Source organism: Macaca thibetana, chromosome 3, assembly GCF_024542745.1.
Source record: "Macaca thibetana thibetana isolate TM-01 chromosome 3, ASM2454274v1, whole genome shotgun sequence".
Lineage (NCBI taxonomy): Eukaryota > Metazoa > Chordata > Mammalia > Primates > Cercopithecidae > Macaca > Macaca thibetana.
This window is the reverse complement of record NC_065580.1, coordinates 102,781,766-102,804,669: the sequence shown is the minus strand read 5'-3', so window position 1 is coordinate 102,804,669 and position 22,904 is coordinate 102,781,766. Positions and strand designations below refer to the sequence as shown.

Genomic DNA, 22,904 nt, shown 5'->3' with positions numbered 1-22,904 from the left:
TAATAGAAGATAACACAGATGAGACAGGAGCAGTGCTGGGCACTTTCTCTTAGGAGACAGTGTAGCTCTCTAGTCCAGAGCATGAGGTCAGCAGGCTTCTGCTGGGGACACTGCCTGCCCCATGGAAGTGCCTCTGTGCAAATTAGAAAACTTTAGAATTGCAAATTAGATGTAAGATGCAAACTCATGAACACTGAGTCCCCAGATGAAGCTGGATACTTCTAAGATGTTGGGCCTAAAGACGCAGATCCTTCCCACTGAGCAGGATCTAAACCCCAGGAAAATGCCAACTGATGTCTACCTGATAGCTTGGAAGGGCCATTGATAGGTTGTAGGCTCCGGTGATTTATGTGTTACCACAGTGAAGGCATGTACTCACCAGATGGCACTATAGATAAAGAAATGCTGGTGTTAGGTCCTGAAAATCATCTCCAGGGAGGGAAATGGAGCAGGGGGCTGGTTACAGTGAGTTTGAGGGATCTGCTGATTTCACAACTTTCCCGGTGAGCTGGGCACCCAGTTTAGCCCATTTAATTCTATTCGAATATCCACTTTCTAAGCATTTCTCAACATTTTAGTTCCTCCAAAGTTCATTAGGTTGAGTTTCCTGTTAAAATGTTTCCATTCTGAAACTAGTGCTCAGAGCAAACAACAGAAAGAAGATAGAGCATATTTTAAAAAGGTGGCTGAAATTTAAATTCAAATGTGTTTTATGTTTTCTCTGAATTACACACTGTTTAGCCACAGCACAGTCACTTAAAGTTTTTTTTTTTTGAGATGGAGTCTCACTCCATTGCCCAGGCTGGAGTGCAGTGGTGCGATCTCTGCCCACTGCAAGCTCCGCCCTCCGGGTTCATGCCATTCTCCTGCCTCAGCCTACTGAGTAGCTGGGACTACAGGTGCCCGCCACCACGCCTGGCTACTTTTATTTTGTATTTTTAGTAGAGACAGGGTTTCACAGTGTTTGCCAGGATGGTCTCGATCTCCTGACCTCGTTATCCACCTGCCTTGGCCTCCCAAAGTGCTGGGATTACAGGCGTTAGCCATCGTGCCCTGCCTAAAGTTTTTATACACAAGTGATATGCTCAGAAGTGAAGACAGGCTTTTTCCAGATTGGGAAGGATGTGGTGTGTGTAGATCTTGGCAAAAGATAAATGGCATTCATCCAGCATGTCCCCTCGAGGAGTCTTCATCTGGTGCGCATGCACTGTACTCTCCCTTTTCAAACACGGGGATGAATTTCCCTCTCTTAGCTATGTAAATGAGCCTGGAATACACTTATTCATGATTCATTTGTAAAGTAAATGAGTTGTATGTATGAAAAGCAGATGCAACTGATTCAATATAAATCTGAAAAATCAAGGCTGGAATAGCAGAAGTAGGTGATTAGGTGACCATGGCATATTAAATAAACTAACAAACCATTAGCTCATTTGGAGGGGTGAGGAGGCTGATGTTTCCCTTCAAAGGGATTCTTAACAGACCTTCCATGGTACTTCTTTTGTGGCTGGAGGGGCTGGAAGACATTTTATAATTTTCATGATGATTTGTGAATATAATTCTGCAATGTGCCCATCTAAATGAAATTCTAAATAATTTAAAACACCTGGGTTAAGGAAACAACTATAATTCACTCAGGGCTCTTGTCTTCATGGTCTTGTGTCCACTTTTAACAGCTTTCTAGGCAGCAAGGTTTTGTTTTACTAAGCGGGTATTTCTCTCTTACTGTCATCAAGGCAAGATCATTGTAATTAACAAGGAGCAAACCTTTTTTCTCTTTGCCCTCTGAGTGCATGTGAAACACTACGTTGCTGAAAAAGACATTGTGGGGTCTTTGCCAGTCAACCAATGTCGTAGATGAAAACACTTCTGATTTCCTGAGGTTCTAAAACCTGAGTGTTGGCTGGAGCCTTGGTGGTCATCTGCTTAAACATTTTATCCCTGTCTTCTACCGTATCCCTCATAGATCATTCATCCACTTTCTGATTGAACTGAGAATTATTTTCCATCTAAAAGTGTTTCTTGGTTTCTCCGTTGTCTACTTTGTGCATAGGTTCCCCCTATTGTCCAATTACCTATCAAGATATTATCAATGGATTTTCTCTCAATGAGGAATACATCCCAGTGAAATGAAAAATGATAGCCAAATGGAATATACTTTAACATTTGAGAGTATGATGGGAGAACTTTTGGAAATAAATTTGTATCATAGCTTAAATGAGAGCTTTGAGAAAATCCATCTCCAATATTTATCAAAACTTGCAGCTCCTTCAGAGAGTATGTATTGCATTTTCATTCAGTCACCAGTTGTTGAGTCCCTTCCTTTTGCCAGGCTCTGGGGTAAACCAGGGAGCTGCAAAGATAAATAAGTCATGGTCCCTGGGGAGATTGGCAGGTGAATAAACAAATAACCATGTTACAGCACATTAAAAACTATCTTAGAAATAGGAACCAACTGCTAAGGGAACTTAGAGGAGGGAATGCTGAGAGAGTAGCGCCATTTATGTTGGATCTTGCTAGATCTTGAAACATGGGGAGGAACTGATAGGATTTGGGGGGAAGCAGAAACAGGGAGAAAGATTTGAGGGGATGGTGGGGGACACATTGCAGAAAAGGGAGGGGCACTGTAACACTCCAAGGAGTGTGTGCCATGATGCCTTCTCTTTGGTTTCAGTCAAAACCCTCTCAACCTAGCGAGCTGCTACAGTGGATGTTTGGAGTGTACACTGCCCCTCTTGGGCAGGGCTGCGTGTTTTCTATTTATTTTAAGTCTGCGTTGAGGGCTAAGGGAGGCTTAGCCTGCTTCTGGACTGCGATGGCCCCAGCCATCTTGCCTTCCCATAGAATCAGAAACTCAGAGCTCCCCTTATGAACTGCCAGGGCAGCTTTCACGTTCACAGAGATTGACTTTCACACTCGGGACTCCCTTTACTTAATAGAGCCAACTCTGGCTTTCTGTACTGCTTTGTGGGTGAAGGAGCTGTGGTTAGTTACTTGGGATCCTTTTAAGGCTTTAAGAGCCTTGGGGTGTTGAGAGGGTGACAAAGCCAGGGGTAGGTTCCTGCCAGGGATGAGAGCTCCCAATTCTGAGTGAAGTGACCAGGTGCCAAGCTCTGACACAAGACAAAGTCCTCCAGAGAGGGAAACTCCAATGGCCACTGAAATCAGAACTGACTTTGCAAAGAAGATTTAGAATGTAAAAAAGAAAAAGCTTAAAGAGTCATCAGGGCCCTTAGGCCTTAGAGAGATCTTCTGGCCCAGGGATAGCAAGTGTTTCTTCTTTTGTACTGACTCACTGAATGCTGATAGTTATCTGGAAGGCTGGGTTGAGGAGGCTTCAGAGCAAATGAGGAAGTTGTGTGTGAGACCAAATTATACATGAGTGGCAATGACTGAGTGAGGATCCACATCTCCCAATTCCTAGGCAGAACTCTGGGACAGGTTGTGTGGCCCTCCCAAACTTATGAGCTTGGGCTCTTCCCCTCAAGGATTTTTACAAACTTTTTTTTGAAACAAGGTCTCATTCTGTCACCTAGGCTGGAGTGCAGTGGTGAGATCACAGCTCATTGCAGCCTCAGCTTTCTAAGTAGCTGGGAGTACACGTATGCGCCACCATGCTCAGTTAATATTAAAAGTTTTTTGTGTGTGAGAGAGGGTCTCACTATGTTGCTCAGACTGGTTTCAAACTTGTAGCCTCAAGTGTTTCTCTTGCTTTGACCTCCCAAAGTACCAATATTACAGGCATGAGCTACTGCACCTGGCCCAAACTTTTAAAGTTAGAAAACTGCAGAGATCTCTGTGTGTCAATTAGATAACAGCACTCCAACAATTGTGATTGATGAAGGGAAAAAGAAGATTCTCCATATTTATCACTACTGGCCAAATATCTATACTCATCAAAGCTCAAGGGGTTGGCCTGGCATATGGTATATTCTATTCTCCTGAAATAATTTGGCAGTTAAGTTTTTTTCTGGGGATTTTAGATGTCCTAAGAATCTACAAGGATCATAGAATCACACTTTGGGAGGGATCTTGGAAGTCAGAGAGGAGAAAGAGAACAGGCAAATGCAAACTGAATGAATATGCCAAAAGTTCTCCTGTTGTTGTCCATTGCTCTCTGGACTGGGGCCTTCTCTCAGTGGTTTTGGTCCTTTGGGATCCTGGATTGATTTTCAAGAAGACAATAATTGTCTAACCATGGACCTGAGGCGATTGTATTGATGTCATGATATTCAGCTGGGTACACTGGGAGTGAGGAAGTGGATGTTTTCATTTCAGCTCCCAAATGGATATTTCTAAAACAAGACAAATATGAAAAAGAGAAAAATACCTTCTTTTATAATATCATTTCATAAACTCCTCCAAGCTCCAGTTCCTCTCATGCAAGAAATTTAAACCATCTCAAAGACAATACACTCAAATAAATTGCAAGGAAAATAAAAAAAGAATGGAGGCAATACCTGTAGACTAAAAAGACTTAAAAATATGTTGGTCAAATGCCATCTGTCGAACTTAGTTGGACCCAGAGTCTAACAAACTAGAAAAAAAAAAAAAAAAAAAAAAAAAAAAAACAAAAACCAAAAAACAACAACTACTACAGGCAATACCTGTAGACTAAAAGGACTTAAAAATATATTAGTCAAATGCCATGTGTAGACCTTAGCTGGATCCAGATTCTAACAAACTAGAAAAAGAACCTAGCAACCATTTATGACATTTGGGAGATGATTAGACATTAGAACACAATATTTGATGGTATTAAGGAATTGTTCTTTGTTTGGCTTAGTTATAATAATAGTATTGTAGTTGTGTTAAAAAGAAAGACCCTTTATGTTCTACATACATACTCTAGAACATAAAGTATGTAAGATGAAATGACGTGATGTCTGGAGTTTGCTTCAAAATGATATAGGAGGGAGGTTGATGGGAATGTAGAAAGGACACAATTGGCTGTGGATTGATGGTAGTTGGTGCTAGGAATAGCTACATGGCAGTTCATTATGTTACTGTGTTTAATTTTGAGTAAGTTCAAAAGTCTCAAAAGGAAGAAAAAGAAGAAGGAAGAAAAAGAAGAAGAAGGAAGAAGAAGAAGAACAACAACAACAACAAGACAATACAAAGCAATGCCACAAGGCAGGCCATGGATAAGCATCACATGAATACAAAGTAAGGAATGTATTATTGTCCACAGAGTACAGGAACTTATTGCTAGCAGAATATTCTGCAGAGGGGATTTAAAAATTCAACTTTAGGCTGGGTGTGGTGGCTCACGCCTGTAATCCCAACACTTTGGGAGGCTCAGGCGGGTGAATCACGAGGTCAGGAGTTCGAGTCAGCCTGGCCAATATGGGTGAAACCCTGTCTTTACTAAAAATACAAAAATTAGCTGGGCGTGGTGGCATGCACCTGTAGTCCCAGCTACTTGGAAGGCTCAGGCAGAAGGATCACTTGAACCTGGGAGGTGGAGAGGTGGAGGTGGCAGTGAGCCAAGATTGCACCATTGCACGCCAGCCTGGGCAACAGAGTGAGACTCCTTCTCAAAAAAAAAAAAAAATCAACTTTAATGAATAGAGGAGACAGCTCTAATTGACAAATGCGTTACTTAATAGATGTCATAAAGGCCCATTTTGAAAATGTTTTGCTTTAAATGTTTTTAGAAAACACCTCTCCAGAGATTGCAAAAGTTAACTTTAGCCCACACATTTCCAGGTGAATTTAATTTTGGACCTCCCTTTTAGGACCAGAGAGGGAGAACTGGAGCCAGACCCCTTTCCCTCCACACTCTCCCAGTCCCTTCCTTTCTCCCATCATAATCTATGTCTTTGTGAGAGTAAGTATATTTGTTCAATGTGACATCTGCCCACTGGCCTGAGGTCCTTAAGAGCAGGGACAAGCCACATTCAACTCTGTGTGCCCTGCCAGGGCCCAGGGCTTGGTGTGCTGCAGGGCTCAATAGAAATGAACTAAACTGAATGGAATAATATTTGGCCCAAGTCTGTGAACCTTCTGTGATATCCTAAGGAACTCCCAGGAGGCCACAAGTGACTGTGAGGGCTACTTCTCCAGAGACACTTGGAAGGGGTCCCTGGCATTGGAGAATGAGTTTGAATTAATCCGCTTTGAAGGGATGGTGCATTGGTTGGTTCTTTGATGGCTAGACACTCTCTGGTGGTTCTGTTAGACTATCTTCTTCAAGGAGCAGTCTTATTCAAAGCTTTAGCTGTGTGGGAGAAGAGGATTTAGAATACTTACTTGTTATAAGTTTAAGCAGTAACTGCAGTTCTTGGCTGCTTAGTAATCTTTGATCAGAGTTGGCCAATATGGGTGAGCTCACCTGTACAGAACAGGGCCCTCTCAATGGTGCAGATAGAGTGACCATGCAAAGCTCTGGAATAAGAGCATCAGTGAGTCACTGGCTTAAGATACACCTTTTGATGGCCATCTGGGGAGTCCTTCTACCCCAGATAAGAAAATGAAGCTGAGTCTATTGTCTATAGAAGGCCACTGTTAAAAATCACATTTGTGGCTGGGCACGGTAGCTCATGCCTCTAATCCCAGCACTTTGGGAGGCCGAGGCAGGCGGATCGCGAGGTCAGGAGATCGAGACCATCCTGGCTAACACTGTGAAACCCTGTCTACTAAAAATACAAAAAATTAGCGGGGCATGGTGGTGGGCACCTGTAGTCCCAGCTACTCGGGAGGCTGAGGCAGGAGAATAGTGTGAACCCAGGAGGCGGAGCTTGCAGTGAGCTGAGATTGCACCACTGCACTCCAGCCTGGGCAACGAAGTGAGACTCCATCTCAAAAAAAAAAAAGCACATTTCTTTTGTATTTTTGGTTAGTCAGAGAGAGAAAGTCTTCAAGTGGATAAAAAGTAAGCTAACATTTATTGAGCACTTATTGTATGCCAGGTATTGTTCTAGTCTCCTTTACATACCTTTCTATCTTTAAGCTATGGCCACCACCCATTCTAATGTTTATGGGATAAAATTGGTTTTAAAACCCAGTCCTTTTTCCCCCATAAAGTCATTTGCAGCCATCAGATGATGGAGTCTGATGTTTGCTTTAGTAAACAATGGTTGCCACACTTACAGTCTGCTCTCATGATCATGATGGCTCTGTGACATTCATTACATGTAACAATCTATCTTAGGGTTGGGCAAAAGTAAGGGTGCTTCTTTTGCATGGTTTTCTCTTGTGTAACAAATGATCACAAACACAGTGTTTAAAACAACTACATTTATTGTTTCCCAGTTGGGAGGTTGGCACAGCATAGTCAGGTCCTCTGCTGAGGGTCTCATGAAACTATAGTCAAAGCATTGGCTGGACTGCATTCTTATCTGGAGAAGAATCTGCTTCAGAGTTCATCAAGGTTATTGGCAGATTTTGTTTCCTTGAAGCTATATGACTGAAGGCTCCAGTTGTTTGCTGGCTTTCAGATAAAGAGTGCTCTGAAATCATAGAGACCACGCACAGCTCTTTGCCAGGTGAGCTTCCTCAACATAGTGGCCAACTTCTTCAAGCCAGCAAGAAGAATCCCTGACTTTAGAGAGGGCCCTTGCTTCATTAAGTCAGGCCCACCCATGGTACTCTCTCGCTCTCTCTCTCTTTTTTTTTTTTTGAGACAGTCCCGCTCTGTCACCCAGGCTGGAGTGCAGTGGTGAGGTCTTGGCTCACTGCAAGCTCCACCTCCGTGGTTCACGCCATTCTCCTGCCCCAGCCTCTTGAGTAGCTGGGACTACAGGTGCCCGCCACCGCACCTGGTTAATTTTTTAATTGTATTTTTAGTAGAGACGGGGTTTCACTGAGTTAGACGGGATGGTCTTGATCTCCTGACCTTGTGATCCTCCTGTCTTGGCCTCCCAAAGTGCTGGGATTACAGGCGTGAGCCTGGCCGTGCCTGGCCGATACTCTCTCTTTTGATTGACTGAAGTCAACTGATTAGGTACCTTGATTACATTTACAAAACACCTTTACCTTTGCTATATTCTGCTCACATTGAAGGGGAGGGAATTATACAGGGCATGACCACCAGGGGGCAGGGTCCAGAGAGAATTCTACCTGCCAAAATAAGATTGTTCTTGATTCTTTCTTATTCCAGTAACAGAAACTGCAAGGTCTATAAAGACCGAGAGGTCAATAAAGTTTCACTCTTCCTTGATTCCTCAAAAAATCAATACGACATACTACTCAGATATCAGTTGCACTGTTAATACCTCAGCAGAAGGGGGCTCCAATTGTCTAAGGTGTTCTCAGTCTCATGGCTAATCGTGTTCCCTTGGGTGTAGACTGAGGGGTTTCCTATGCTGTGAACCTTGCCTGGCTAGGCTAGATGTGTGAGTGGATTATAGGGAGTAGAGATGACACAGATTCTTTTTAAAACAACTTCATTGAGGTGTAATTTACAGCCATAAAATTTACTCATCTTTAGTGTGCAGTTCAGTTTGTTTTAGTGCATTTACACATTTAAACTACCATCACAATCTAGTTTTGAAATACTTCCATTACCCTAAAAATTCCCTTGGGTTTGTTTGCACTGAATCCCTGTTCCTGCAGTCAGCCCCAGATAACCACAAAACTGCTTTCTGATTCTATAGTTTTGCCTGTTCCAGAGATTTTATATAAATAAAACCATGCCATGTGTAGTCTTTGACTCTGACTTCTTTTACCTTGGATAATGTTTGTAAGGTTCATCCATGTTATTGCATGTATCATTAGTTTGTTCCTCTTTGTTACTGCATGGTATTTTATTCAGGATTTATACATAATTTGCAGGCTCAGTGCAAAATGAAGATGCCAAGTCCCTTGTTCAAAAAGCAGGAAAAAACTGTCATTAAAGGTACCAAAGCATAAAGCTTTTTCCTTTCTTCTGCAGTCTTGTTCTGAGCTTGCCATGGTGTTACTTATTTGCTTTTTATTGTTTTCTCCCCTTCAGGCATGGAGATAGTCTCAAGCTGAGTGTAGATCCTTACAGGCACCTGGGGGCCCATGACTCACCATGCACACATGTCCCACTGCTTGGTTACCTTTCCCATCAACCACTGGAGCAACATGTTGTAGTTTGAGACCAGGGAAGCTGAACCAGGTATTTCCCTTTTGCATGGGCAACTGTCCTAACCCTAAGTGGACAAGAGACCCCCCAGGGTGATGCAACCTCCATGCTGGGATGCACTGGGTACCTAGATTTGGTGCATGTCTTATTAGATTTCACTTACAAAACACAAATTCCGAGATAAATTTATTAAGAATTTCAAGATGGTGACCACAGCACATTAAATCCTAAGTTCAGAGTCCCTTCTGAGTATGGAGCCATGTGCAACTGCACTGTTGTGTGCCCATGAAGCTGGCCCTGATGTCATACATGACACATCATTTGCTTAGCCATTTACCAAATAATGGACATTTAGGTTGTTTCCAGTTTGGGGCCAGTATGCATATTCACTTGTGAGTCTTCGTGTGGATGTAAGTTTTTATTTTTCTTGGGATACTTGGGAATGTAATTGCTAGGCCACAAGGTGGGTTTGTATTTAACTTGTTAAGAAAATGCCAAACTGTTTTCCAAAGTGATTATACCATTTCTCATTTCCACTAGCAATGTATGAAGGTTTCTTCACATCCTCACCAATTCTTGTTATTATCTTTTTGATGATAGCCATTCTGCTAGAGGGTGTGGTGGTATGTCATTGTGGTTTTGATTTGCATTTTATTAATGACTAATAATACTAAAAATTTTTTCATGTATTTATTTACCATCCATTTATTTTCTTTAATGAATTGTCTATTTAAATGTCTTTGCTCAATTATTTTAAAATTGAGTTGTTTATCTTATTGGCTTGTAAGACTTTTTAAAATATGTTCTGAATACAAGTCATTTCAGTTATATTTTGCAAATATTTTCTCCCAGGATATTACTTTTCATTTTCTTAATGGTGTTTTTTGAAGAGCAAAAGTTTTTAATTTTAATGAAGTCCAATTTATCAATTCTTTTTCTCTTATGGTTCATGCTTTTGGTGTCATCTGATTCTTTTATTACACTTCTCAGGGAAGAAATTGGAAGCCACGGTGACAATTGCCACTCGCTTACTTGATTTGGGATACTGGGGAGTGGGTGTCTCTTGAGTCTATTATAGAAACACAAGAGAAAATGAGGGTGATTTTAGACTAACTAGGGTTTTACAGCCTCTCCCTGCCTTCCTCCCCACTGCAGGTATGCACCACGTGTCTGCAAAGGGGCTCATGGGCATCGCTTAGGGATGATTGACAGGAGTCATGTCCTGATAGTTCCACTCTACACTTGAGAGGGAAAGACATCACCTGGAAATTTCAGGGATGGGGGATCCTCAGGCCCTGTGTGAGGAATTTTTCCAGAAGAGCTCATCTGTGATCATAACAGAAGGGGCATGGTTTGAGGATGAAGTGCTAGGGCCTTTAGTTATTCTTTGTTTCAAAGTCTGAGTACCATTCAAGGTTAATGATTAGCAGGGACCTCAGTTTTAGCTAAAACTGCAAGTGGGATGATGGGTGCAATTCTCATAAATGATAAAGGGATGACTTGGGAAAATTTTATATTATTAATATCTCTCCACTAGTTTAAAAAATATTTATTGGGCCCCTGTTATGTGCCAGGGCCTGCTCTAGGCCTTGTGGATGCATCAATAGAACAAAACAGACAAAAGTCCTTGCTCTCATGGAACTTAGATTCCAGAAGAGGAAGACAGACAATACATAAAAAGGGAGGAAAATTATGCGGTATATTAGAAGTGATAAGTGCTATGGGAAAAAAATAGCAGGGATTGGAGGAGGATCGGGGATGCTGGAGATGTTTCATATATAAAGGTGGTCCAGGAGAACACACTGAGAAGGTGCTATCTGAGGTGGGGAAGTGATATCTGGGGTAAGAATAACAAAGGGAGAGGCCTCAGTTAGAAGCCCCAAGGTGATGGTGCCCAACGTGTTCAAGGATTTATGTGAGGTCAGGGTAGAATGAACAAGGAAAAGCGAGGCAGGAGATGAAGACAGAAAGGAAATCTGGCTAGATAATGTACCCCGTAAACTACTGTTAAGTTCTTTAGTTCTCACATAAAGTATACTAGCTGGGCGTGGTAGCTCATGCCTGTAATCCCAGCATTTTGGGGGGCCTAGGCAGAAGGATCCCTTGAGGTCATGAGTTTGAGACCAGCCTGTACAGCATAGTGAAACCTCCCTCTCTACAAAAAAATGAAAAAATTAGCTGGGCGTGGTAGCACATGTGTGTAATTCCAGCTACTTGGGAGGCTGAAGCAGAAGGATTCCCTGAGCCCCGGAGATGGAGGCTGCAGTGAGCTATGACTGCACCAATGCACTCCAGCCCAGGTGACAGAGCAAGATCCTGTCTCTAAAAACAAATAAATAAAAAATAAAAAATTAACATAGAACAAATTGAACAAATTTTGTGCAACAATATCGAAATTTGTATGCCATTTGTGTGTATTATAGTTACATTTTCCTGAAGTTATTTCCAAAACAATACAAGGAATTCAGCGTGTCATCAAATTACAGTTGACTTTGTAAAATGGCAAATGATCCTAGATACTGTGTGGATAATAAAAGATAACAAATTATCCAAAATACTATTATATAGCTGCCAAGAAAGATAAAAATACTGGCCTATGCATAAACAAATAAAATTTAAATACAGAAATGCATCTGTTTTCTTTGAAATAGGTTTTAAATTAATTAGTGAAAAATAGAGACTGGGAAATTACAAAGGATAATTTATAACAAAGCAGTCCATAAATGAGGAACTATGTTACAATGAAGACACAGATTTTAAAAGCAACTCACCTGAATATGCAATTTCTATATACAAATAAGACACACACTTGATATTTTTCTTTCAACTTGAGTTGTATGGAGTAATATGGATGTTGATTCAAAGAACTATCGCACCATGTGCCCTGGGAACAGAGGTTCCACATGTTTGGCAGACAAAGCTTGGACACTCCAGTTCTCCCTGTGGAGTGGGCTGGGCTCACCCTTGGTGTTTTGTATCCACTGCCCACCGTCTGTGAGTCAGTGAAAGAGATCTGCAAGAGGTTCTACGAATCAGGTGGCAGTGTGACTCTTAGAGAAGTTATGGAATACACACACCAAAACTCAGACAAATACTATCAATCATTTCAAGCAGAAAGTTCTCCAAGTCTTGGGGTCCTACTTTGTCAAAATTGGACGTTTAAATGTAAAGAGAAAACATCCTGCCTCTGACGGAAAAACATTTCTGGCTTTTCTTGATGCTGATGGGGCAGATCTAGAAGTAATTCTGGTTATATTGACCTGTTTCTGCCTTTCCTAATGTTCACCCTTGCATTGTCCACAAGTCATTGTTGGCGGCCTCTGGTGGCCGAATCTAGCGGTTGAATAGCAACTGGCAACACTAGGGAGTGACTATTTCACAGGAGCCCTTCTTATTTCAGGAGAAATGCCTGTACCAACTGAGCTTGAGTAAAATCTAACATTTTCCTTTGATAATGATGCATATTCCAGAGTTTAATAAAATTACTTGAACCCTAAGTTTGGCTTACGAATAAACAAGCACAAAATAAATAAGTACAAAAACGTGGGTGGAACATTTCTGCATAAGAAAGCTAATGCTTTGGGTTTTTACTATTAGAAATACTGCATGTTTGTTAACTTATTTAAGCCTCACAACAACTCTATGAAGTGTTATTATAGTCCCATTTTACAGAATGGGGAAAGTAAGGTACAAAGAGGCCTCACTTGCCAAGATCATGCAACTAGTGAGCAGAACGGGAATTTAAATTTAGGTGATTCTGTTTCAGACTCTTCTCCTAACCACTACACCATACTATCACTCATGTAGCCAGATATATAATGCTTGTTTTATATAATGCCTGATTCTCTTTTGAAAGCAATGCAAGATTATGTATTCATTTATATTTGCTTGCAAATATACATATTCAAAACATATATGATGAAAAACATATCACTTTAGACATATCATTTAAGGACAGTTATATAAAATAATCATATATATGAAGCAAGATAATACATGACTTTGATTTTATATAGGAAAAGCATTTGAAGGTTATTTTTGTGTTGATGTGTGTATTTCAATAATAATATTTCCTGTTATTGATTAACTGAAGTTGTTCTTCAGAGTGGGATTGAACATGTAAAATTCTGCGTGTTTAAATCTGTGCTAGTCTAAGCTTGCTGAGAGAAGAATTGGTGTCTGATTTATGTTTGAGTGCTGGTGGTGAGGACTCTATCAATGCCTGTTGAATGAATGAACAATGGAATGGATGAATAAATATGTCAGCTAACCTTTCTTCAAAATAATTAGTGTTCATAATATTGATAGCAAACGGTCATACAGTATTCTATGATTTATTATTTTCCTAATATATAAATTATTTTATATATTTATATACTACTAACCCTCTCTTTCCAGAGTTAGTATTATATAGATACTAACTATGCTAAATATACTAACTCATTTAATCTACAGCAGCCTTATGTGGTATGTGGTAGGTCCTGGTAACCACGATTCTACTTTTGGTTTCTATGAATTTGACTACTCTGGGCTCCTCATATAAATGGAATTATACAGTATTTGTCCTGTTATGACTTTTACATTTTATTTTATATAATATCATCAAATATATTATTATTTACCATTTTACACATAAGGAAATGGAGGCAAAAAGTTTAAATAAGTTGCTCAAGCTGGTAAGTGGCAGTGCTAAGATTTGAACCAGGAAGTTTTCGCTCAGGAATCCAGAATTTGTGAGCCCAACCACCTAGCTACATGACCTCATGCAAACAGCCTTGAGCTGACGTTGGCTGTGAGTGTGTTTTCAGTGCTGCAGGGTTACGCACTGATTTTTTAACTGCTTGGTGCTTATATGGAAAAAGTATTCGGCATGGGCCCCCTTCAAGCCCTGGGAAACTCAGACTCAGCATGCCCCTCCAAACTGAATCCACTGTGCCCACCCCTGAGTTCCCAAATTCCTGTTCTATGCTGTTTCAGTGAGTAGCAACAGTAGCCTGTTGTTTGGGCTCTTTCTCTCCAGGTTGCTCCTGTTTCATCTGTGCTCCACACAGCAGTTCAGTGTGATTTTTTAAAAAATAGACTTTATTTCTAGAGTAGTGTTAGGTTGACAGCAAAATTGAGTAGAAAGTACAGAGTCCCTATGCATCCCCTGCCCCTCCCACATATGTAATCTACCCTGCTATCAACATCGCCCCCTGGAGTGGTACATGTGACCATCACTGAACCTACATTGACACATCATTATCACCCAAAGTCCATAGTTTACATTAGGGGCCATTCTTGGTGTTGCACAGTCTGTGGGTTTGGACTAATGTCTAATGACATGTATCTATCATTAGAGGATTATACAAAATAATTTCCCTGTTCTAAAAATCCTCTGTGCTCCACCTATTCATCCCTTCCTCCCCCTGTCTCCACCCCAACCCTTACTAACCACTCATCTTTTTACTATCTCCATTGTTTTTTCTTTTCTAGAGTGTCATATAGTTGGAATCATATAGTATTTAGCATTTTCAGATTAGCTTTTTTCATTTAGTAATATGCATTTAAGTTTCTTCAGTGTCTTTTCATGGCTTGGTGGCTTATTTCTTTTAATGCTGAATAATATGCCATTGTCTGGATATAACACAGTTTATTTATCAGAGCATTTTTTTAAAAACACAAATATGATTGTGTACCCTTTGCTTAAAATCCTTCAATAGCTTTCCTTACAATAAAATACAAACTCCTTCGTGTGTGTTTCGAAGTCTTCACAAAAATAGCTGTGCATTCCACTCCACCTTTATCTACCCCATGGTATCAGTTCTCCATCCTTCATGAACGTCTCTCTGCTCCTCATAGTAAGAGTTTGTCATTTGCACACACTGTTCCCCTTGCTTCACATCTTCCCCCTCTTCTCCACACTGGGTCCTGCTTCTCTTCCTTTCTCTAGGGGCAACTTCAGCATTTATGTAGGTGATCCGATCAATGTTGGGGACTCTTTATTTCCTTGACCTTTTTAGCTCCAAAGACCTTTTGCTCAACCTGACTAAGTCATCGACGATAACTGCCCCACCTCTGAAATCTAGATTTCAACCATCCTGCTCCCTGATCCCCTCCTATAGTTCCAACTCACATGTTTAATGCTCCCACTCTGGCAAGTCCCAGCCTGAATGCAGCCTCTCCTTCACTGCCAGGACTCTCTTCTTGTGCCCTTACTTCCCATAAAGCTCGTGCCTCTCTCCTCTATGGCCCTTGCCTAGAAAAAAAAATCACACAATGCTGGTTAAAGCTTGCTACCCACCAACTCTGCACCTGCTCACGGGCAGCTTCACAGTGCTGCAGAAAACACAACCATGCCAGCAAGGCTCATTTCAAATGTAAGACCACAGATCTCAAATGGCCACCCTACACCCCAGGGCGGCCCTACCACAGTTCCCTACAAACATTCTTTTATAGCCCTCGTCTTGACCCTGCCAACCTTGACCCCATCCCCTCCTCCTGCTGTGCCTCATCTCTGTACTTCTTTTCAAGCTAGAAAGTTCTGTATTCCCATGAGCTCCATTTCCTCATCTCCCAGTCTTTCTTCCACTGACATTTCAATGAGGCTTCTGGGATTCACTCTACTGAAATGGCTTTAACAAAGGCTTCAGTGCTCTGTCTTGTCATGGAGAGTTCAGTCCTCATCTTACTGCCTCTCAGCAATATGGACTAATTCTTCATTTTGTGATTCTTTTAAAAAGTTAAAACTGTGGTAAAATACACATAATGTAAAATGTATCATCTAGCCTTTTTAAAGTGTGCAGTTCAGTAGTGTTAAGCACATCCACACTGCTGTGCAGTCAGTCTCCAGAGCTCTCTTCATCTTGGAAAATCAAAACTCTATACTCATTAAACAACAGCTCCCTCGTACCCCTGCCTCCCTGTCCTTGGTAACCACGATTCTACTTTTGGTTTCTATGAATTTGACTACTCTAGGCTCCTCATATAAGTGGAATCATACAGTATTTGTCCTGTTATGACTTTTACATTTTATTTTACATATTATCAAGGTTCATTGATATCATAGCATGTGTCAGAATTTCCTTCTTTTTAAGGTTGAATAAAACTTTTTTTTTTCTGTTTGTTGATGAATACTTAGCTTACTACTACTCTTTTTTTTTTTTTTTTTTTTTTTTTTTTTTTTGAGAGGGAGTCTCGCTCTGTCGCCCAGCCTGGGGTGCGGTGGTGCTATCTCGGCTCACTGCAAGCTCTGCCTCCCGGGTTCACGCCATTCTCCTGCTCCTGCCTCCTGAGTAGCTGGGACTACAGGCGCCTGCCACCATGCCTGGCTAAGTTTTTGTATTTTTAGTAGAGGCGGGGTTTCACCGTGTTAGCCAGATGGTCTTGATCTCCTGACCTCGTGATCTGCCTGCCTCGGCCTCCCAAAGTGCTGGGATTACAGGTGTAAGCCACCGTGCCCAGCCTACTCTTTGATTTTTGTGAATAATGCTGCTAGGAATATGGGTTCCTTTGAGATACTGTGTTCAATTATTTTGGATACATACCCAGAAGTAGCATTCCTGGATCATATGGTAATTCTATGTTTAATTTTTTGAGGACTGCCTGTTTTATGTAGCAGTTGTACCATTTTACCTTCCTACCAAGGGTATACAAGAGCTCCAGTTTTCTACATCTTTGCCAACACTTGTTTTCTGTTTTTTGTTTTGTTTTGTTTTAACTAGTAGCCATCCTAGTGAGTGTGTAGTGATATCTCATTGGGGTTTTGATTTGCATATTCCTAATGATTTGTGTTAGTGGGTATCTTTTCATGTGCTTGTTGACCATTTGTATATCTTGTATATTTGGAGAAATATCTATTGAAGTCCTTTGCTAATTTTTAAAATCGGGTTGTTTTTCTTTGTTGTTGTTGAATTGTAGGAGCTCTTCATATAGTCTGGATATTTAACCCTTATTGGATAAATGATTTGCAGATACTTTCTCCTGTTCTTTTGGTTGCCTTTCCACTCTTCTGATTGTGTCCTTTGATGCACAAGAGTTTTAAATGTTGATAAGTCCAATTTGTCTGTTTTTTCTTTGGTTGCCTGTGCTTTTGGTGTCTTATCTAAGGAATCATTGCCAAATCCAATGTCCTGAAGCTTTTCTCCTGTGTTTTCTTCTATGAGTGTTTAGTTTTAGCTCTTATGATTAGGCCTGTGAGTTAATTTTTGTACAGGGTGTAAGGTAAGAGTCCAGTTTCATGTGTTTGCATGTGAATATCCAGTTTTCTCAGCACCACTTGCTGAAAAGACTCCGCTGCCTCATTTGTGAAACACTTTCTTCCCTCTTGCTCTGTGACTCCTCATTCTCCTGCTCTGACTTCAATGACTGGCCTTCATCTTTTTTTTTTTTCCTTTGTTTTTCTCATCTTTTTGACCTCTAAAAACTGAGGTCAGTACTTGTCTTTCTTCTCCCCACTCCTTTCCCTTTTCTCCTCTCCTCTTTGTAGGTGATCTCATTCAATCCTGTGATGTTAAATATGGACAACCCCCTATTCTCTATCTCTGTCCCTGATCCCGGACTCTAAACTCGCACACCCACTTGTCTTGATATTTGTAGTCAGATATCTAATAGGCATATTAAATGTACATTTATTGATTACCCCATCAAAATCTGCTAACTTGTAAGTTTCCCCATCTCCCTCTTTTGTGGATCTTCCCAGATAAAGACGTATAGCAGTAAATACCTTTTTACGTAATTTTTTTCATTCAACTACACTAGTTTTGGTTTTCCAGTTATCTTCTCTTGTAGCATGCTGTTTTTTTCCTAACAAAGTACTCACAATACTAGTGTATGGTAATTGTTTGTCTACAGCAATTGTTTATCTCCCCGGCTAGACTATCACCTTCAGGGTGTGTGTCTGCCTTGTTCAAGATGGACTTTCCAGGGCTCAACATAGTGTCTATGGGCCCTAGTAAGTAGTGTCTGCAGGGCACCTAGTAAGGGCTCAATAAATACTCATTGATTGAACAAGTAGAGTTCTGACAGTGGAGTGTGGGCTGGCTTGGAAGGGAGGAGACCAGAGGTAGGATGCCTCTCTAGGCAAGAGGTAGTGAATACTTGAGCTGGGAAAGTAGGAGTGGAAAGGAAGAGAGAGAGAAAGACAGACAGACAGACACACACACACACACACACACACACAGAGAGAGTGTTAAGAAACATGAAAGCAGAATCCGTGAATCTGAATGATCTGAATGTCTGGGGATGAGAGAGGGAGGGGTGTAAGATGACTTAGGACGTGTGTAGAAAGTATGCTTCAGTGATGTGGCTAGGGACTTGTTAAATCATGCTCACTGGAGTTGTTTGTTCAACATTATTTCTTGAAATGCTGTCTGCTAAGAACTGCATTAGGCAGTTCCTTACTTGCCTCTAGGGAATTCTCTTTTTTCCTATAACAAGTTTCCTATAGGCAGTTATTGGAATCAAGTGTGCAAATGTCAAGTGTATAAAGGTTATATGAGTTATTTGAATGTGGTAAGGGAAATTCCCTTTTCTAAAAGCTGAACACTGGCTTTCCTTACAAACTACATCTAGTCTTTTAGGCTCAATCTTTGATCATCTGGTTTTGGAACTTGTTCTATGTTATTTAGCTTTGTTTTTTTCCTTCACAGACGTATACACATCAGCCTGAGTTCAGTGAACTCCCAGTTAAGAGAGTTCCTGATTTGAGCCCACATGATAATTCCCATTTTCATGTCAATTATAGTAAGATTATGAGACTTATGTTTCTAATCACTAGTTTCAGCCTGTCATTTTTCCATTTTCTACACATTTATTTGACATAATAAGGGCGAGATGCAGTAAAATATTCAAATAAGTGTATAAACAATTTCTCTCTAATGGATTAAAGTGGGGATGCTGCTAAAGTTGAACTCTGAGCTGGCAGTGGGCATGATAGCTTGTTGGATAATATATAGAAGATTCTCCCACCCTGAGGTCTCCTTCATGAAGTAGTTGCCTGCTATAGAGGGGTGTGAAAAAAATGGAACTCCACCTACATTTTGGGAAATTTGCAGGCAATCCTATATAATTTCACTAATTAGACTCTCTTACCTCTATTAGATCCATTTCTTTCCACTTTCTATGCTCATTTCCTTGATAGGAACTTGTTATTGGCTGAACTATGCCCCCTGATGAATTAATATGCTGAAGTCCTTACCCCCAGTATCTCAGATGTGACTGTATTTGGATATATGGTCTTTAAAAAGGTAATTAAGGCCAGGTGCGGTGGGTCATGCCTGTAAGCCCAGGTGTTCGAGATCAGTCTGGGCAACATAGTGAGACCCTGTTTCTACAAAAAATTTTTAAAATTAGTTGAGTGTAGTGGTGCATGCCTGTGGACCCAGATACTTGGGAGGATGAGGTGGGAGGATCACTTGAGCCTAGGAGGTCGAGGCTGCAGTGAGCCATGATCGTGCCACTGCACTCCAGCCTAGGTGACCGAGTGAGACCCTGTCTCAAAACAAACAAACACAAACAAACAAAAAAACAAAAACAGAAGTAATTAAGGTAAAGCAAGTTCACTAGGGTGGGCTCTAATCCAATATGACTTGTGTCCTTATGAGAAGAAGAGATTAGGACACAGACACACACAAAGGAAAATATATAGGGAGAAGATGGCCATCTATAATCCAAGAAGAGAGGCTTCAGGAGAAACCAACTTTGTTGACACTTTGATCATCTTGAACTTCTAGTCTCCAGAATTGTGAGAAAATGAATTTCCATTGTTTGAGCCACTCAGTCTGTGGTGCTTTGTTATGGAAGCCCTAGCAAACCAATGCAGAGCTATTGGACCAAACACTGCTGGCCTTGGTGAGACCTCTAAGCAAGCTTCACAGGGCCTTCTGGGCCTTAGAGATGGGAGAGACAGTTCCCTTAGGGCCCAAGTGAGGAGCAGAGGATGTGAGTGGTTGGATGACTCATTCAGGGTCACACGCTCAGGGAGAGGCCAGAATGTGGACTTGCATTCTCTGCTTTCCACATTGACCCCTTAGGCAATTTGGACAGGTCAATTTTTTAGTCTGTTTGAGAAAATATTGTTCAGGGCCTAAAATATTGAATACTTCCATATAATCACTTGCAAACAGATGCTTATTCTTTCTTAGATTACATGATGTTCATAAATATTTCACACGCATGGGCAAAATGAAAGTGGCCAGGAGAGAGCAGTGATAGGAGAAGAAAGATTTTACAAATCTTTGCTTAGATTTTTGCCAAGACCTACAGAATACAGAAAAATAAACAATTACAAATCGTTCTTAAAAATAAGATTTTCTTATTATTAAAGTAGTATATATTTATGGTGTAAAATTTGAAAGACAAAAAGTTTAAAGAAAGAAATGTGTATCTCCCACAATCCTGTCATTCAAAGATAACTACTATGAACATTTTGAATGGCTGTCCTCCCAAAATTTTATTATATGCATGTGCAAACATGCATAAACATTACAGAAATGAAATTACACTGTACACATACTATTTTATAGCCTCTTTTTGTGCTGTTTAAAGATATTTTATGGATCTTTCCCTAAATCATCAAATATTCTTTGAAAATACAACTTTTATGGCTATATTTTAAATGTCCATTATATATTGGACTTTGGGGACATGGGGACAAGGGTGGGAGGGGGGATGAAGGATAAAAGACTACAAATAGGGTATAGCGTATACTGCCCAGGTGACGGGTACACCAAAACCTCACAAAGCACTACTAGAGAACTTACTCGTGTAATCAAACACCACCTGTACCCCAATAACCTATGGGGAAAAAAAAGTCCATTATATTAATGTGCCATACTTTATTTAATTAATATCCTACTATTGAGGCAAAAGAAGTCAATTTTCTAATTAAAAATGTGGACAAAATGTGAGTAGAATTGTGTTGAAAAAATAGAGTTCAGAAAAAACATTTTTTAAAGGACATATTAATCCAAAATTAAAAAGATCCAAAAAATTAAGGATCTTTATTTATGTAATTGCAATTGAAATTGTTCTTTCTCAGTAATTATTCATTCTCAATGGTGATAGTTTAGTTTTACTGAAAGAAATTTGATCAGAATATGAATTAAATAGGGTAAAATTGATCCTTATGATTTTCTTTTTGAGACTTCTTTTCATTCAATCATTAATTGGTGTTTAATTTTATTCTTACTTTCAGTGTGTGCACCCGAAAATGTGTCTGTTTCATGAATTCAAATGTAAGGTTTCAATACCCTTTCTCCTTTATCTGCTTTGCTTTCTGAAATGACAGCGTCTAGGATATTTTTCAACATTTCCTGAAAATGCCCAGTCTATGAAACAAGTTCAAAATGCCTAACCCTTAATCCTCATTAAAATATGGAGGAAATAGGCAATGTTAATGCATTTATGTTAAAATGGGTAAAACTGCAAGGTCAAAAATCTGCTACATTGCTGCAACTGTCTAGCAGTTGTCAAGGGCTTAGTATGTAGCAGGCACTTTGCTGTAAGCTGTTTTGTTTAATTCTCACTCTACTCCCACAATGTAGGTAGTATTTCCTCCATTTATATGAGCAGAAACTGAGTCAAGGAGGCTAAATCAATTGTTGAGGAGTACATAGATAAACGGTGGACTAAAGCATGTGTTTTTTTCATTACACAGCACACAATTTTTTGATGATTAGGACAGCTACTCAAATAGTTTTTGGACTCCTATAATTAAGCATTCAGTGGCAAAGAGCATGTACATGTAGACCAGGTGTGATGATAAAATAATCAGACTTATTTTGTGGGTGATTATGGGAATCACTCTGGTTGTTTTGTGGTCCCATACTTATATTATTATGGCACATACCCTTGGGGTTCATGGGTGTGTACATACATGCTTGTTTAAAACACTACGTTGAAAGGGATATGATGATGCCTTTGCAAACCGTTAAAATACAGCCAAAACAAAAGTTGGGAGACAAATTCTGTGATAACAACATATCAGGGCCGAAAACTTGGAAAAATGTTCAGAAAATTAATATTTGTAAATGCGAAAACATGAAGAAGGTGAAGGTGGCGGTGGCCAGGGCCGGGGTCCTGGGAGTTCAGTGGCTGCAAAGGGAATCCCGGAACGTGGTGCTGCTGGGCGCACAGCCAGCCTCCCGCATCACCAAGGACATGTTCCCGGGGCTCTATCCTAGGACCCTAGAAGAACTGGCCGCCGCCGCCAAGAAGTATATTATGCGTGTGGAAGACTACCAGCATTACCCGGATGAGGGCATGGGGTATGGCGACTACCCGAAGCTCCCTGACCGTTCACAGCATGAGAAGGATCCATGGTATAGCTGGGACCAACCGGACCTGAGGTTGAACTGGGGCGAACCGATGCACTGGCACCTAGACATGTACACCAGGAACCGTGTGGATACATCCCCCACACCTGTTTCTTGGAATGTCATGTGTATGCAGCTCTTCGGTTTCCTGGCTTTCATGACATTTATGTTCTGGGCGGGGGACATGTACCCTGTCTACCAGCCTGTGGGACCAAAGCAGTATCCTTACAATAATCTGTACCTGGAACGAGGCAGCGATCCCTCCAAAGAACCTGAGCCGGTGGTTCACTATGAGATCTGAGGAGGCTTTGTGGGCTTTTGTGTCCTCTTAACCAGGACTCCCTCATTCCTAGAAATTTAATCTTAATGAAATCCCTAATAAAACTCAGTGCTGTGGGGAAAAAAAAAATTTTGTAAATGCAATGATTTTGCTACTTCTTACTCTTTTTTCATCCTGTTTTAACTTGCTTGGCACTGACTCTCTGGCCATGACGTTGGTTTACTTTGACTATGATTTTGGTTTTTTACTGCAACCATATTGCCTTTAGTTGTCATAG

The 22,904-nt window shown here is 40.6% G+C and overlaps 1 protein-coding gene across 1 annotated transcript; it reads left to right on the top strand.

Annotated features, from left to right (window-relative positions):
* Positions 1-22,072: 22,072 nt before the first annotated feature.
* Positions 22,073-22,648, top strand: LOC126950876 (NADH dehydrogenase [ubiquinone] 1 beta subcomplex subunit 8, mitochondrial-like). The gene has a single exon (XM_050784829.1). It carries the CDS (start codon positions 22,073-22,075, stop codon positions 22,646-22,648), a length of 576 nt encoding a protein of 191 aa, XP_050640786.1.
* Positions 22,649-22,904: the final 256 nt, after the last annotated feature.